This window comes from Mus caroli, unplaced genomic scaffold (genome assembly GCF_978045245.1).
Source record: "Mus caroli unplaced genomic scaffold, Mus_caroli_1 scaffold_7, whole genome shotgun sequence".
Lineage (NCBI taxonomy): Eukaryota > Metazoa > Chordata > Mammalia > Rodentia > Muridae > Mus > Mus caroli.
In genome coordinates, this window is record NW_028227262.1 from 93,448,423 (window position 1) to 93,464,879 (window position 16,457).

The 16,457-nt window shown below is 51.6% G+C and overlaps 1 protein-coding gene across 6 annotated transcripts in view; it reads right to left on the reverse strand.

Annotated features, from left to right (window-relative positions):
* Nucleotides 1–16,457, reverse strand: part of Adcyap1r1 (ADCYAP receptor type I) — a 49,806-nt gene that overhangs the window by 29,065 nt on the left and 4,284 nt on the right. For all 6 annotated transcript variants that reach the window (XM_085840602.1, XM_029478654.2, XM_021164752.3 and 3 more), the window contains exons 2-4: nucleotides 12,301–12,430; nucleotides 10,968–11,073; nucleotides 227–334 (exon numbers count right to left, since the gene is read on the reverse strand). In XM_085840602.1, the coding sequence (XP_085696728.1) occupies nucleotides 227–334; nucleotides 10,968–11,073; nucleotides 12,301–12,351 (265 nt within the window). In that variant the 5' untranslated portion in view covers nucleotides 12,352–12,430. The remainder of the gene's footprint in view (nucleotides 1–226; nucleotides 335–10,967; nucleotides 11,074–12,300; nucleotides 12,431–16,457) is intronic.

Genomic DNA, 16,457 nt, shown 5'->3' on the forward strand with positions numbered 1-16,457 from the left:
GACACCTGGCAATGCAGACCTGGCACTAGGTGCAGTGCTGGAGAAGTGGTGTCTCCATGTTCTCCCTATACCAGCATGAAGGGCACCATCCCATCCTGCCGGCCAGCTATCAGCTGCCATCTGGGGGGGAAGCTGAGTTTTTAAAGATTAGTTCCAGGAAGAGGCATGGCTGTGTGGACTGCAGGTTAAACCAGCACAGTCGGGAGAGATTCTGAGTTCTCCTTACCTTGGTCCGGGTTGAAGATCCGGAAGACCTCAGGGCAGCTCACAAGGACCATCTCACCTATTTGAGCAGGCTTCCAACATGTGATATTGTCCCACATGCCAGGGCAACCTGGAGGAGAGGGCCATAACCAGACACAGATACACCATACACATCCCACATGTGCAGGTACACACAGGCACAACACTCACACACACCACACACGCGCGCGTGTGTGTGAGTGGTGTGAGTGGTGTGTGTGGTGTGTGTGTGTGTGTGTGTGTGTGTGTGTGTGTGTGTGTGTGTGTGGTGTATATATATAAAACTGATGCGTACACTGAGATGCCCCTCTGTAGTGGCTAGTTTTAGATATCAACTTGCCCTGCTCTGGTGATGGTAGGAGCATCATCAGAGAGGATTAACAAAGGAGGAAAGAGCCACCATGAACCTGGGCAGTACTATCTGTGGGTGGGCAGGAGGAAAGAAGAAAGCTAATGGAGTGCTGGCACCCCCTGATCCCTGTACTTCTGAGGCACCATAATGTGAGCTGGGTTGCTCCCCTGTGCCTCTCTGACCAGACACAAAGCCCCTGAAACTGAGAGCACACACACATGCGCACATTTATCATGGACTGCTGAGAAGCTGGCTCTTGCAGAGAACAAAGAGCTTACAAGGAGAGAAGGTGAGTCTTCCTGTGTGAGGAAGGCTTGCTCCCGCACCTAGAAAAACACCCCAAGAGTAGTCCACAAAGGCACTGCAAGAACTGCAGGGCAGGGGTCCCTGTAGAAGGCCTCCTCTTCTTGTCCTCCCAGCCTCACTGCCATTCTGGGGTCTGGCCTCATAGCCACCACAGTGAGGCTCATTTCTCCGTGAAGGTGGGGTTGAGGTCAAACCAGCTCTGAGGATGCCCCCCATAGCCCACCTCCCTCTCAGCCCAGGCCTAGAGCAAGAAGCTGCCACCCACAAAGCTGGCACCTGGAGTGAGGTCACAGCTTGCCCAGCTGAGAGACGCTTGCTCGGAAGTGACTGTGGAAAGACTTGGAACAGAAAGGCGATGGAGGCAGAGTCCTGGAGGAGGCCAAGGTCAAAGCCTCGTCGTGGGGATCAGCTGGCAGAGGGGAAGGGACAGGTTCACAGAGAGGTACTCAGGAATCACTAGGTCTCCCTAGGGTAAGCAGTGAGGAAGAAGATAATGTCAGGCTTGACTGGTTCCGATTGGGTCTGACGGCTCCTGGACAGAGCCCTCTGCTGTCCTCTGGCCACCATCTCTCTGCCCCTCCTCTACACTGCAGCAACACTCATCAAGGTCATCAACAACCTCTTGGCTGCCAAGTCTGAAGAATAGTTCCAACCCCAGCCAAGCTAGACTCTGCCCACTTGACTGGCTATAGCTTCTGGAAGTCATCCTGTCTTGGGCTACCCGCCCACTCATTTTGGATTAGCTCACCCTGCTCAGGGACATAACAGAATGACATGTAGACATCTCCAGTCTTTGGCCTCCAGCCATTCTCTGGGTTAACCCCAGGGTCATCTTTTTGCTACATGTTCCTACTTTGAGGGGCCAAAGCCAAGTCCAACGTGGGAGTCCTAGAATCCACCCAGACCCTCCTACTAAACCCACACTGTTTCAGCCCAGCTAGATCCCTGAGAGTCATTCACTCCCGTTACATCATGGGTGGCATCGAGTCCTGCTTGGTTCCCTTCAGACATCCACCAGAGCTAGAAGCTCTTGCTGACGTCACAGCCACTGCCTCTTCCTAGATCTCTCTCAGCTAGGAGCAAATCCTTTCCAAATACACACCGAGCTTGGTGACTCCTTATCATCCACCTTGAAAATCGGTATGCCTCACACCCCAGTTCCTAGGTATGACACCTGTTGTCCCTATCCCTACCTGGCCTTGCCAGGCCTGCTTCCCCTTGAGCAATTGAGTGGTGAGACATGTCTTTTGGTTGCGAGCCTAGCCTTTAATGGATGAGCCATCTCTCCAGTCCATGAGTCATGTCTCCCAAGGAAAGGATGTGATGAAGAAGAACAAGGAGGAGGGAGCCCCAGGACACCACACTTGGGGGTTAACAAAGAGCATATGACAAAGGTACAGTGGGATGGAGAGTGATGCAGAAACACAGGAGGTCAGAGAGCAGCAGAGAGCTTCAGGAAAGCAACCTGACCTACTATGTACAGGGAGTCTACAGACAGGAGAACCTGTGTCCCATAGGGAAGTGAGTGAGTACCCACATACTGCCTCCCAGTACTGTTAGGAGAACAAATGAGTTCCAACATGGACAGTTCTATGAACAGCACCACACTCCATACATGTTGGAGTTGCCACTGACCTTAATTCCTTGATTGCCACTAGAGGCTTCTGGGAATCAGGCCTTAGGAGAGGGGTGACCCCGCTGGGGAGACAGAAGTTAAATGGCCACCTACTGAGAAGCTCAGAGGAAACCTGAGTGTGACAGCCTGGGGCAGGCTTCATATCATCATGTTTCCTCTGTCCAAGTCATGACTTCCGGCAGCAGAAGACATCCCCAGTTTCTAGGTCTCTCAGAAGTTAGCTCTTGCCACATTGGCATTCACACTAGTGACACTGGCCTGTGGCATCCTGCTTGTACAGTGACGTCCTCTAGGAGCTAGGAGACATGCTAAAGCTCTGTATGCTGTGAGAGGCCAAGTGGACAAGGACTCGGAGGACCAGAGGAGGAAAGCCACCTATCTCCACAAGCAGCTATCAATGATTCCTGTCTACCCAGGATGTCTTGCCAGCACAGCACCGTGACATCATGTCCTTGAAAGAGACCCAACAGTACATCTTTGGCTGCCATGGCCCATGCTGACTGTGAAATGCCCATGGAGTATGACCATGTCTGGCCCATACCCCAGAATCCTTGGCCAGCAGATGTTCCCGTAATGTGGAACATTAGGCCCTGGCACAAGCAGCTGCTATTCCAGCTGACAATGCTGGGGTGAGAGGGCATGAATGTGAGGGCTGGGGGGCAGGGAGTGGCAGCAGCCAGGATCCAGAGCTGCGGATCAGAGGTAGAGGCAGGGGAAAATAACGCACGTCCTTAATAAGAGTTTTGCATGCCTTTCCTGTGTTAGATGCACAAGAAGTTATAAGAGGACAAGGTTGGAGGAAAGGCAGGGCCCCCGTTCTGAACCTGCCTAGGAGACACCAGATTTATGTTGTGGTCTTCTAGGCTGTAATTCACAGGTTAGTGTCAGAACAAGGGCTGAGTATCTGTTGGTACCCCAACTTGGATTTGTCAGAGCTGAAATCAGGAACTGTGGGCTAACGGGACTTGCTGGTGTCTTAGGAATAGCAAATGCCACTGGGACTACTTTCTGGCTCCTCTGTCTAGTTCCTTGTCTGAAATTCCCAATGATCTACCTGTCACAAGCCTGGAAACTCTCCCAGTCCTTCTCTCTGTTGCCAGTTTTGTCTTCTCACAAGGCCAGGATAGAAAGAAAGCCCAGAACAAGATCCCTATGACCCCAGAACCTATAAAGACCTCACTCACAACGACTGACCACCTTTGGACTTGGGGCAGAAGGCAGGCTCACAAGAGGGCCTTGAGGTTTTCTAGCTGAGGACAGAAACCTATGTCCCCACCACGCACACAAAATGCATGCAGTTTCCACAGTGCAGCGCAGTTAATTTTAGTGGCAGCAGAAGCCTTCACAATGCCTAAGCTTCCCTCTCCTCTCCCCTTCTCTCTCTCTCCCTTCTACTTTGCCTTCTCATTTTCTCACTAATTCATTAATTCAAGAGATTCGGTGAATGAGTCCTGCAGGGCAGAGTGATGTAAAAGCAGTCAATCTGGGCCTCACGGAGCTCACAGTGGTTAGGAGTGCTCTGCTGGGTGAGGTGTAGGCTCATTTCCTACTGGGGATGGGGGGTTATGAAGCAACTCAGTGTTTTTGGGTAGCACAAGTTACTGTCATACCATGCTGGAGGTCAGGGGCCTAAAATGAGTCTCACCTAGTTAAAACTGAGCATCAGCAAGACTGCTGGAGGCTTGTGGGAAGGAGCCTTTCCTCGACAATCCTAAATTCAAGTGGTCGCCAGTGTTCTTTGGTTTATGGTCCCTTCCTCCAGCTTCAAAATTAGCAGCCTGGCATCCTAAGCCTCTTTAGCTCTCCTGTCTTCTCTCACTTTTAAAGATGCTAATGACTTCATACCACATTCACCCAAGCAGCCCAGGACCCTCTCCCTATCATCAGAACTCACACTAAAACCCTGTCAGGAAAGGTAACATTTGCAGGTTTAGGGAGCAGAGAGTTAACATTTATCTCTAGATAGTAACAGAAGACCTTTCTTTGCCTGCCATAGAGGGCAGAGATCCAGACAGACAGACAGACAGACAGACCAAGTATTCAGGTTCGTGGTTCAGAGAGATAAGCAAGAGTGAGACAGAAGGCCATGCCAGCGTATGGTAGTATCCCAGGGAGGATGAAAGGGCTTGATTCAGAGTAATGGCAGCAAAGATAGATAGGACTATGTAGGACAGTTTGGAGACAGGAACAGCGGGGCATGAAGGACAGAGCTGGAGTGTGCCACAGATGACTGGTACTCACCCATGTCACTCATGTGACTACTCCCCTGAACTCTAAGCCCTTGGAAAGGATATCAAAGAGGTGACCTAGTCTCTAATGCTACCCTCAGGGACCTCTATCTTTCTATCTCTTCCTTCTCAGTAGCATCCTCGAGACCACATACAAAGGGTATCAGTGTTCCAGCAGGGAACCTGGGTCTCTTAATGTCCAGGCAAAGCTAAATTCCAACTCTTCACTACAGCTAACATAGCAATCTATGACTTGTATAAGCGAAAAAAAAAAGTCACTCTGGAGTTGTAAGTTGGCTCATAACTGCAGTATACCCTGTGCTTCACTGACTCACATACAAAGGCGGTAAGAAAGTGTGATGGATGTCGTGCTGGCTTCTGACTTGGGCACCTGTATGGACTGATGAAGATATAAATGGGTGGGAAGATGGATGGATAGACGGATGGATGGATGGATGGATGGATGGATGGATGGATGGATGGATGGATAGATGGATGGATGGATGTTTGAATGTATAGATAGGTAAATGGATATGTGGGCAATGGGTGGGTAGATGGTAAGTAGAAAGGTAGGCGGCTGGTTAGACAACCACAATAAAAAGACCAGTTAGCAGTCAAATGGTGAGAATTTAGACAAGTTGAGAATCATGTTTGGTCTCACATATGCTGGATTGAGATGGTAGTAAGAGCCAAAATTAAACCAGACAAGGATGGGTGAGGTGGTCAGGGTAGGTAGATGATTATCCAGTGAGAGAATGAGTTCACAGAACACACAAGAACGCCAAGGCTTAGAAATGGAGCTGGCAAACAAGACGGCAGAAGAAAAGCAGGACACAGCAGCCAGGTACGCCAGTTCCAGAGAGAAGATGCTCAAACACCCTCCTCCCTGTCCTCCTCTAAGGCAGGCCTTGTTTCTTTAGAGCTAGCTTCACTTGATTCCTCCCCCACCCTAACCCCTCTCCCCTGCAGTTCTACTCCAGCCCCACCCCTAACTCTCCCAGCTCCATCTACACAAACCCCACTGAGAAATGAGGGCACCATGGGCCAGGGAGCACTACTGCACAGTTTGAGGATTGTGCCCACATTCCCCCTGACACTCTATGCCAAGCAGCAGTGACTCGTGTGACAGCAGGGGGTGGGGAAAAGGGGGGTTGGGGGCACAGAATATACTCAGGAATAGAGCTGAGAGAGAATGCATGAGCCATTAGTCTTTGAAGGATACAGAATGAAGAGCTAATCAGAGGTTGTCATGGTGATATTTCTGTCCAGTTCCACATAGAGTTCAAAACTCTTGAGCCCAGAGACACCAGAGTGACAGACAAAGCCAAGATCCTCCCTTCCTTTCAGGACCCATCCAGGGATATTCAGGCTTTCTTAAAGAAAGGCCTTCATTTGTGCACACAATTTGAAAGTGAAAAACAACTCAATTTCCTGAAATTCACTTGACAGTCAAGGTTTCCTGTTTCATTGAATGAGCAGCCCTCCCCCTCCCCCTCCCCCTCTGAGGATGGGAGAGAAGAAGCAGAGCTGAAGGCAGCAGGTCTCCTAAGTGTGACCGGAAGCCAGAAACACAACTGGTAGCCTCCCGGACTGCAGACACTCAGGCCCCACTCAGACCTAGGTACGAGATACCCTGGGACCACCCAAAAGTCTTAACAAACCGTCACGAGAGTCTGACACAGGCTTGAGTTCTGACAGGACCAGCTCTGGAAAATATGAGTATTAGAAAACCCCTCAGTCAGGTTCCTATGAACCCTACGTAGGGTAAGATTCTCAGAGCAAGGGTCTCTCGTGGTTGGTCCTGGTCAGTGTTGGAGCAGCTAGGAGGCCAATGGGGGTGGGGAGCTGGTCAAGGCACGTGAACGCTCTCTAGGACAAGTCTAGAAAGGCAGCATGAAGACCTAGCTCCTGACCGGCCACAATACTTCAGACCTTGCTCATCGATCTCAGCACGTGGCCTGTACTGCAGCCTAGCAAGACCAGCTCTTCCTGGACACAGGAAGGTCCCCAGGCTCACAGTCCAAGGCCCTACTGGCTACAGTCTAGACAAACAAGCCCTGATCCAGATGGAAGGATCAAAGAATGAGCCTACACGGCCTGTTGTGCATAGACCAGCCCCAACTCCTTCTCCTCTTCCTCCTCCAAGGGCACAGGCAGTGCAGCAGAAAGGGAACTCCCCAGTCGGGAGTTCTGGGCACCCACCCAGAGCTGGCTGAGACTCTGCATGTGACTTGTTAGTGACAGCACCTCTGGCTCAAACTGCTTCATATGTCATGTGGCAGAGCCAGGCTCGGATATGGGCTCAGGGCCCATGTGGGATCCAGGGATTTGGAATGAGAAATGAAATAAACCTCCATCCCTGATCCTCCTCCCAAGAAACCCCTGCAACCCATGCCCAAGACAACGGGGTGGCATCTCCAACCCTGAAGACAGGGAGGTGAGAGAATATGGGTACCACCACACAGTGTCACATGCGGTCCTTGCTTCCAAAAATCCCCAAGCTTTTACTACAACAGACTCAGCTTACTAGATATGCCATGGCTGTCTCCTAACCTATACTAGAGCTGAGACATCCCCACCAGCAGCCTGTTTGTGTGGATGCTGGTGGGAACACTACCTCATTGCCAGTCATGTGAAAAAGCACATTTACGTATGGTGTAAAATAACTGACAGTCTTGGTCCTCAAATCTAGTGAACTGCACTTTTATCATTATTTCACAGGATAAAGCATTGTTCCACGTCACTTACACTCACGTCTCCTGTTTACAGTCTCTCGACTGCACAAAGTGCGGACCCAGCCACCGAGGTCTGTATTCTTGAGCTGTGTGGTGGTCTCAGAGCCTGCCCAACCCCACCATTCTCAGCTGGCCCTGACACTGAGAAGCTGCCGAATGGCTGTGTGTGCATATGCATGAAAGCTGCGCTGTGTTTACAGTCCCGGGCAGGCACGGAAGCAAACTGGCAGGCTTTCTTCTTCATTTTCAAATGTGTCTCCGAGTTGTCACTACTTTCTGGTGCTGTCTGTGCTGGTAACTGCTCAGGGACAACATAGTTGGAGAGGCAAGGGGAGAGTACAGTTGACTGATTCCCTGCTCTCCCCAACCAAGGCTAACAACACAGCTCAGCTCTTAATCCTGTGTCACTTCCAAATATAATGAGATCTTGGGCCGATTCACCTGCTCCTTGGCCTTATCTCTCACACCCGACATCGCCTGGGCCCAGCAGTAGGGGTGCTTCTTCTCTAGGGTGATTAAACTTGTATAAACTTTACAGTCAGCCAGAGGCAGGCTCTGAGGACATACCTCCTTGGAATCTGAGTCCAGATGTTTCTGACCTTGGCTGTGTGTGCTGAAGGACTGTTCATTGACAGACACCTTAAAGTGTACCTAAGGACTTCAATGGCATGGCACAGTACAGTGAGATGGGCCCTGCTTTAGGGACACAAGATTGTTTAGTTCAAAGACCCAGGTGAAGACATTCTTAAAGGCAGGCGTGAGCCTCATATGAGGCTCAGAAGACATGAAGGCTCTCCCTTGGGGGCTGACAACGGGGTTTAGCTGTCCTAAACCCTGAACCTTGGCAAGGTGCCCAGAGCCTGCCTGCCCAGATGCCTGTTTCTGTAGATCATACCATGGGACTTTCAGACAGGGACTTGAGGGATGCTACACTCAGCATGGCCTTCCCCAGGGACTCCATTCCTCTGCCCTTGCCCTTCCTCAGTAGAACCTTCCACCACTGAAGCACTTATGCAAGCACCCTTTGCCTTAATGGGGCTCTGCTCTGATCAGTGCAGGCCTCTCTTGAACACAGACCTAAGACCTTCTCCTCCACAAACTTCTCTCCTGCTTATGCGTTCAGCAGGGAAGAAATCTGTTAGCAGAAAGACTTTGCCTCTCCAGTTGCAGGATTGGAGTGGCCTGGGGGAGCTGGTACCTCTGGACCTATCCCATAGTACACACAGGCTCTACCACCCTGGTGTGGGCTTCAAGGTGATGGGCAAAGAAGCAAGAAAGGAACTCCAAGTGGGTGCCCTCAGGTGGAAGGAAACGCCCACCACTGTTCACTTAGGCTGGCAAGCTGAGTACACGTATGAACGCTGAGGACACATGTCTGCCCTGCTAGAGCCTGCTCTGTAAGTGCTAGCCCACAGCGCTCACCTGGATAAGTTAGGCTCCCCCTGCCTAGGTTCCATCTCTCACCCTCCCTCCTCTCCTCAGCTCTCTGAAACCAGAGCTGGTTCTCAGCTCTCTCTTCTCTTTCAGAAAGCCCTTCCAGGCGGTTCCAAATGGCATCTACCTCTGACCTAGCAAGAAGGTGGGACGCCTGGAGCTTTCTGCACTATGTGGAGCCTCACAGATGTAGTGACCCTGAAGTCCTCAAGCCTCTACAGCTTCCTGTAGACTGCAGCTGCTAGGCATCACTCTCCTCTCCATTTCGCCCAAGAAAATTAAGGCAGCACATGTCTTCAAAGGTGACGTAGAAATCATGCTAGGCTTCAGGGTGCGCTGTCCTAAGGCGGTACATTCTAGTGACTGAGGACATCAACTGCCTAAATTCAGGCTCTGGTCACAATGAGCTACAGTCTGAAGTAAGGTGCAGGCTCTCTTTACACCCATTTCTTCGTCTATGAAGTAGGAGTGATTACACATGCCCTGCACCTTCAGTGTTCTCCTCTGCTCCCGGCTCACCTGAAGTCCAACGTCCACCCCTCTCTTGGATTGGCTTTCATGGCTCTAGCGTCTCACCAGAGCCTCCTGGGAGCTGCTGAATATCAGGTAACTATGCCAAGCCAAGATTCTGGGTTAATCTGCACTGTGGTTTGTGGATGGTCTCCTAAAAGGTCCTCTGGGTATTCTAGGCTATTCAAGCCCCACCTGCTCCTCCCAGTCCTTACCTCTTCTCTGAAGCTACCAGGGGAGCCCCTCCCACTAGCATCTGCCTATCCTTTCCTTAGGGCTATGCTCATACCTGTCTTCTTTAGCTTTAGCCTTCAGACAAGAACGCCCTACGAGCAAGCCTGTCCTGTCAGCTCCTTTGGACCAGAGTTCAGCTGAGGAGTGTAATTACACTGAGCACAGCCTCACACAGTAAGCCCTCATCTCTCTCCCCTCCCCCTCTAAGAGCCACCATTTGGAACCAACAACTCCATGTCAGGAGGCAGGCTTTATGGTGTCTACCCACATGGTAGACAGGCACTGGGTAGCTATTGCCTTCAGGACCTAGTTTCCCACCCACACAAACAAGACACTTAGATCATAGATTCTTCGCACAGTTTTGGGGTTTCCTCCCACTGTGTACCCATCTGACCCCATTCCTCAGTCTCCCTGGTTGATATGGGCTAAAGTTCTGGTCTGGCAGCAAAGCAGCCCTGCTAGGTTGGGAACACCTTCCCCTGGTCAGTCTTTGCGAAGAAGCTGCTGGCACGAATCTGGCCCAGCAGGAATTCTGTTTAACTGGGCTGTAGATTAATAAAGTCTTCAGGCAGATGTTTATTGAGTCCAGAGAGAAAGGTGTACCACTAAGGCTGTAGTGGAGCCCTGGAGCCCCACCACTAGGTAGCTTTAGCCTGTTCTGCAGGCCAGAGCAGGAGAAAGGCATGGCATAACCAAGATGCCCACCCAACCTCCCCTGCTCCTTCTGGGGCAGATGGAAGAAGATCCCTAGAATCTTACCAGAAGTTGTGCCTCTCCCTCAGGACATGAACTTGTTAGAAGGTACTTTCTGAAATCCTCGGAATCATTTGGAGGAACAGAATAAAGGTATATAGGACCATACATGCAGCATCTGACACAGCAGCTGCCATAGAAGCCCCACACTGGGGGAAGCCCTGGGGTTGACTGCTGCCTTCCACCCTGGCTTCTGCTGGAGCCAGCAAGTAGGAAATGACCCCACAGCCTTTCCTCCAGCTGGCCAGATAGTCTGTAGCCCAGCCACCGTAACAGCTGCATTCCTGCTGTGGCTGGTCCCAGGTGGCCTAGGAACAAGTGTGCTGGCAGCTGCTCTCCAGACCAGACCCAGGAGAAAACAGCAGCCACTTTAAGCCACCCAGAACATCCCAGCTCAGACTGGCACAAGGAGAGTTGCAGATATGGGGCACTGTGGTCTCAGCGAGCTTTCTACAGAGATGCACACCCTTCCACCATTCTTGCAAGGCTAACCTGTGGACGCTGAGGACACCAAGACTGTCCGCTGCCTCACTCACCTGGGGAAGACTCATTTAGGCCCATCAGGTCGTTGGCCCTCTGGATCCTCTCCAGGCACATGGCTTGCTCTTTCTTGAAGATGCAGTCAGAGTGCATAGCAATAGCCTGTAGGATATGGAGAGCAGACGATGAGAGGGCATGGAGCCCACTGACACAGCCCCTCTGCTTCAACTCAGGAGAAGTGTGTTAGGGATGGGCGTGGCAGGAGGGTGACAGACCAACATCTGCTATGTAACAGATGCCATGTGGACTGTCCCCAGGCCCCAACTCAATGTGTGAGTCCCACAGGCCCCTAAACCACAGTCTCCATGCTATAGTGACATTAACAATTGCATGTACTGCCCTCTAGTGGCTGGGTATGTATGTGCATCCATGCTAGAAACTCATAAACACTAGGAAGGAGGAACTATTTTTGTTTACTTCATTTACTGTTGCAAACGTGTAACCAAGTCGAGATGTTATTTAACTTGTTTCAAATCACATGACTTAGTAGGCAGGGTAACAGGATTTGAATCTGATGTTCTGGCTCCTGCTGCACTTTATGGGGAGGTGAGGGCTAATGAACTGAGAACTACGTTGTTAACAAAAGCCCTTCCACAGCAGACAAAAGGGTAACAGTCGGATTCACAGGTCTCCTCTCCACTCCATTTCAGAAGGGGAAAGACAGGTACAAAGCTCAGCTCAGGTCCCATAGCAGGTCCAGGGTCTTCACAGCCATACCCTGCTATCATGATAGATGATGTTCACGTTCATGTCTATCAAACCCCAAGTCAGGAATGATTCTCTTGGCAAGGAATCTGAACTGCCAAGGGCCATGTACAAAGACAGATCCAATCCCACCTGCTCACTGCGAGTGAGATGTGCATGTCCTGATATGCAAGGAATAGGAGTAGGAGGGGAACCTCAGGCTCTGAGGACAGCCTCGCCCTGGCCCAAATGGAGCTAAATGGAACCCTCTTCCTCTCACTCCTGATCTTCACCCTTGCTCAAGAGAGATACGAACAGAGGACAGGATTCTGAATTTAGGTGTCAGAGGGCCTCATGGCATGAGGACCAGAAGACCATCATGTGGCCCTGACCAGGGACCCTGAGCACGGCTGAGCTAGCCAGATACCATGCAACTCTAGGTGCCATAGCACACGTCACCATCTGAACAGATTTGCAAGTTCTGTAACAACTCCATGGTGTGTGTGGAGAGGGACCGGGGCGGGGGAGGGTTGTTGGCAGAAATGCCAGCTTTGGGTCGGCTTGGCTGAGAGTACTCAGAAGTCACTGGTCCTCCAGGTGGAGGGAGGCTCCGTACAGTCGTAGAGGCAGACTCTGGGCCCTTACCGCAGGCAGCAGGAGGAGAGCAGTCAGGGAGAGCTGCAGGGTTCTGGCCATGGTGCTTCCCAGCCACTGTCTCTGGCTGTTGCTCCCAGCCTTGGGGAGTCAGTCGTCACCCTCCACTGTTCACGCAGCGCTGAAGGGAAGGAAAGACAGCACACCGTGTCACCTACAGCGGGTTCCCAGTCCAGGCTTCCAGTCCTGGTTAACCTTTGGGGCCTGCACCCCTTCACTCTTCCATCCCACCAACACAAGTTGAGCACCATCTGCCCTGCTCCCACAGTAGGGCACTGAATGTGGTGGGTACATGCCAGCTCAGCCACCAGGCTACTGGAGCACTCCAGAGCAGCTTATTCCTCTGCATAGACCAGCTGTCTCCACGTCTCAGCATTCTCTGCTGCCACACAGAAGCAGCGTTTTGGCTGGCATATGCATGCCCACCTAGCAGTGACATTTAGCAGGCTCCCTTGTTCCAGGCACATGTCTTGTCTGCTGCTTTACTTAAGTACAGGGCCCACCTCTTCCATGGCAAACTGAATAATGTCCCGGGGGTTAGAGGATGACAATGGGATAGAAGCCAGCATCCCTGAGCGGGCTGGGACAGCGAGACGCCTCTCTAGCCTGTGTGACCTAGCTAACTCCACACAGCTCTGGTATGGAGAAGCAAGCTTCTATACCATCTGTTCACGCTGAAAGGGCCTCTTTGCTCTCAGTGCAGAGTTGGGACAAGCACATTCTCCTTTAACCCCATCTCACCCTACTTTGACTTCTAAAGGGTGTGGTCACATCACAGTGCTGCTGGACCTCAAGGACAGGTGTGTGAGGAGCAGGACCCAAGGAGGGACCAGAGAAGCTGCAGATAATTGAAACCATGGGGACCGAGCTCACACTCCACCTGAGCCTGCTCTGCTTCTAAAATTGACCATTGACACAAATGCCTGGCCACTAAGGAGCTCTGCACTGGGAAAGGTTTGCCCTTGGACAGAGAGCAACATACATGAGGCTACTCATTGCAGCAGCAACACACTGCCCCTGCTAAGCAGAGTGCTGTCATCCCTTCAGAGCGATGGTGGTCATTGCTCCATTGCTGTGGGAAGGATTATTAAGTAGCCCAATTCAGAGCACAGCTAACACAAAAAGCAGTTCACTATGGATGCTGCGAGAATGTGAAACAAGCCTGCCCCTATATCCCATGCACCGTGTAGGTCCAGCTTTTACCTCCCATGCCTCTGTGCCTCAAGTGCTTGGCCTTAACACCCTCTTTCAACATTTTTTTGGCTCAATCGGGTAATAAACAGACATCCAAAATAAGGAAGAAAACCAGCGATAAGAAGATAAAGAGAGAAGAGTGCCCTTCTCCAGCTCACTCACTCGGAGATCGTAAGGAGATCTCCGATAGCTGATAGGTACTGGGGGAAGGGAGAAGGTAGGGTTCAGTAGATTGGGAGAAGCTGGGGAATGAAAAGGGGTCAGGCACACAGGCTTAAGGGCCTGCACCTCCCCCAAGACCCCATCCACTCCTAGTGGGTACAGGCACTGTGGGTGTAACACTGGTGGATCCTCAAAAGTATTCTCGCCTGTACCAGTCTGAGATCCCAGACCCTGTCTGCAGAAATGACCTCAGGCTTGATTAGGATGGGAGACTATCTAGTTCTGGGGACCTCAGCAGGCCTCAGTTAGAGGCCATCTTTCCCAGTTAGTCCAGGTCAGAAAAACCAGTAAGAATGGGATGTCCTCTGAACTCAGGGGTTACTCTCTTTCACCTTGAGTAATCTAAAGACTCCAAAACAGAGCTGTGGCCCCCAGGGAAGCCCTTCAGGACCAGACATACCTTCTACTTCCTCTGCATCCCAGGCTCTCTCAGCCTAGTGCAGCCTGGGACCCCTGCCAGGCTGGCCCTTCAGCTGATGCCATATGGATTACAGTGGGTCTGCTTTAACCTGTGTGAGAACCTTGGGACTTACACAGGGACACAGAGCTGAAGCTCTAAGGTTCCCTCTGGCGGCGGGAACATGATGGTAGGGAGCCTCTCTCTCTCTCTCTCTCTCTCTCTCTCTGTGTGTGTGTGTGTGTGTGTGTGTGTCTGTCTGTCTGTCTCTCTGTGTGTGTGTGTCTGTCTGTCTCTGTCTGTCTGTCTCTCTGTCTCTGTCTCTGTCTGTCTCTGTCTCTCTGTCTCTGTCTCTCTGTCTCTCTGTCTCTCTGTCTCTGTCTCTCTGTCTCTCTGTCTCTCTCTCTCTCTTCATGCACCTCTTTTTAAAGCAAAGGAGCATAAAATCATGCCAGGTCCACAAACACTAAAGCACCTTTATCCTAGTGCTTCCACTTGAAAGCATCAACTGCGATGTCAACTTCCCTCCCCTCTCCTCATATGTCCCCGAACCATGTACAGTAAATGTTCCTGTGAAGATATGAGCTCAGACACATCACGCATGCCCTGCCTCCATGGATATGTACAGGAACCCTCAGTTCTATGGTACAGTCTCCTAGACAGATCATAACTCAGGGAGATATCCATGGTGCTGACACAGGAGCCATGAATGCACACAGGTGAATATCTCAGGTGGGGCGATCACTGAGCCTGGATACCACTGCTGCCCCATCTAGTCCCTGGCATCTCTTCCTGTCTCTGGAGACCTCACATAGCACCACTCTCTGCTCTTCCGGGTGTTTCTTTCCAGTCCCTACCCTTTCCCAGCAGCCCCTGGTGCTTGCGTTCCAGTGTTCTGTGCCTTCCAAGATGTGACACTGATGCTCCTCTTTTCCTAGGCTACCTCTGCCTCACAACTCCTTAGAGATGCAGGTGTCCCTGTCATGGACTAAGTCAGGCCACCACAGATCTGTCAAACACCCCACCCTAAGGAGGGACATCAGGCCCTTTCTTGACTCCCCTGCATGCCCCCTGCTCTCTCTCTGGGGTTCAAATTGTGCCGGGCAGGTGGCTCAGAGAACAGGGAAGCTCTGCCTCCAAGCTCCTAGTGGAACTGAGGTGGGAAGTTTCCCCTGTAGGTTTTAGCCTTGACCCCAGGCCAGGTACTTAAGCTTCCTGCTCAGCCTCTGCATGTTGTCTGCAAAGTGGGAATGACAGCCATGCCTGATCCATGGGCAGCACTTCGAGTATGTGCCACAGCCTGGCGTCTGTGAAGTGTCTCCCTCTCTGTGCTCATGACTCTTGTGCCACTGCACTATCACCTCCACCCTGTATCACATTCACTGGGCACAGCCAGCCTGCTACTCTTTATCTCCTAATGGTCAGTATGTGCTGTGCACACCTCCAAGTTGAATACCCATCAACTCCTGTAACTTGACTGACACGAAGGAGATCCTGACACTCACCTCGTTTTATAGGGGAGGCAACAGAGGCCCAGAAAGTCTGTGCAACTTCTCCAAGGTCACACAGAGAGCATCCCAGAGAACTAAAATGTGGCTCCAAACCGTATATGCCCCCTCGTCTTCTGCTGCTCTGTCATTTGGAAAGGAGCCTGCTGAACCCCCCATGTGACCTCTCACACCATCAGAGGTGTGAAGATCTTCTGCTCCTGGCTGTCACATGCCCGTGCAAAAGAGATGCAGGCCTACCTGTACCTGCCCCGTCTTCAGGAAGAGCAGTTATGAACAGAACATTTCCATCCTGCCTGAGATCAACTTGAAAAGCTGCTTCATCACTGTGAAACTAAGACACAGAAAGCATCCCAGTAGGAAGGATGTTCCGCAAGGTTACATGGGATAGAGAGCCTAGGGATGTGCCAAGCAGGAATGGGATGTGGACTGGACTGCGGGGAATGTTGGAGACCCCCAGAACATGCCCACCCCTCCACCCAGAGAAAGTCTGCCCTCCCTGGGCCCTAGCAGTCCTGAAGCTGAGCTGAGCAGGAACTGAGAGCCAAGGCTGCATCACCAGTCAGCACTGAAGAACCGGTGACTCACAGACCTCGAGACATTCCTTGTCAGAAGAAGGGGGGATCTGCAGACCCTTCAGCACCCTCACTGCACCAAACCCAGCAGAGGCCACCTTCCACTCTCAGCGGGGGCGTGGCTTCTGCTGCAGGCCACTCACAACTCCTCCCTCAGCTCCTCCAGACCTTCAGTGGAAGTCTGGTATCTCTCTGCATCCTTCCTGTACCCTGAATTCCTTCGCCCTAAGGAGCACCTAAAGAGGACAGAGC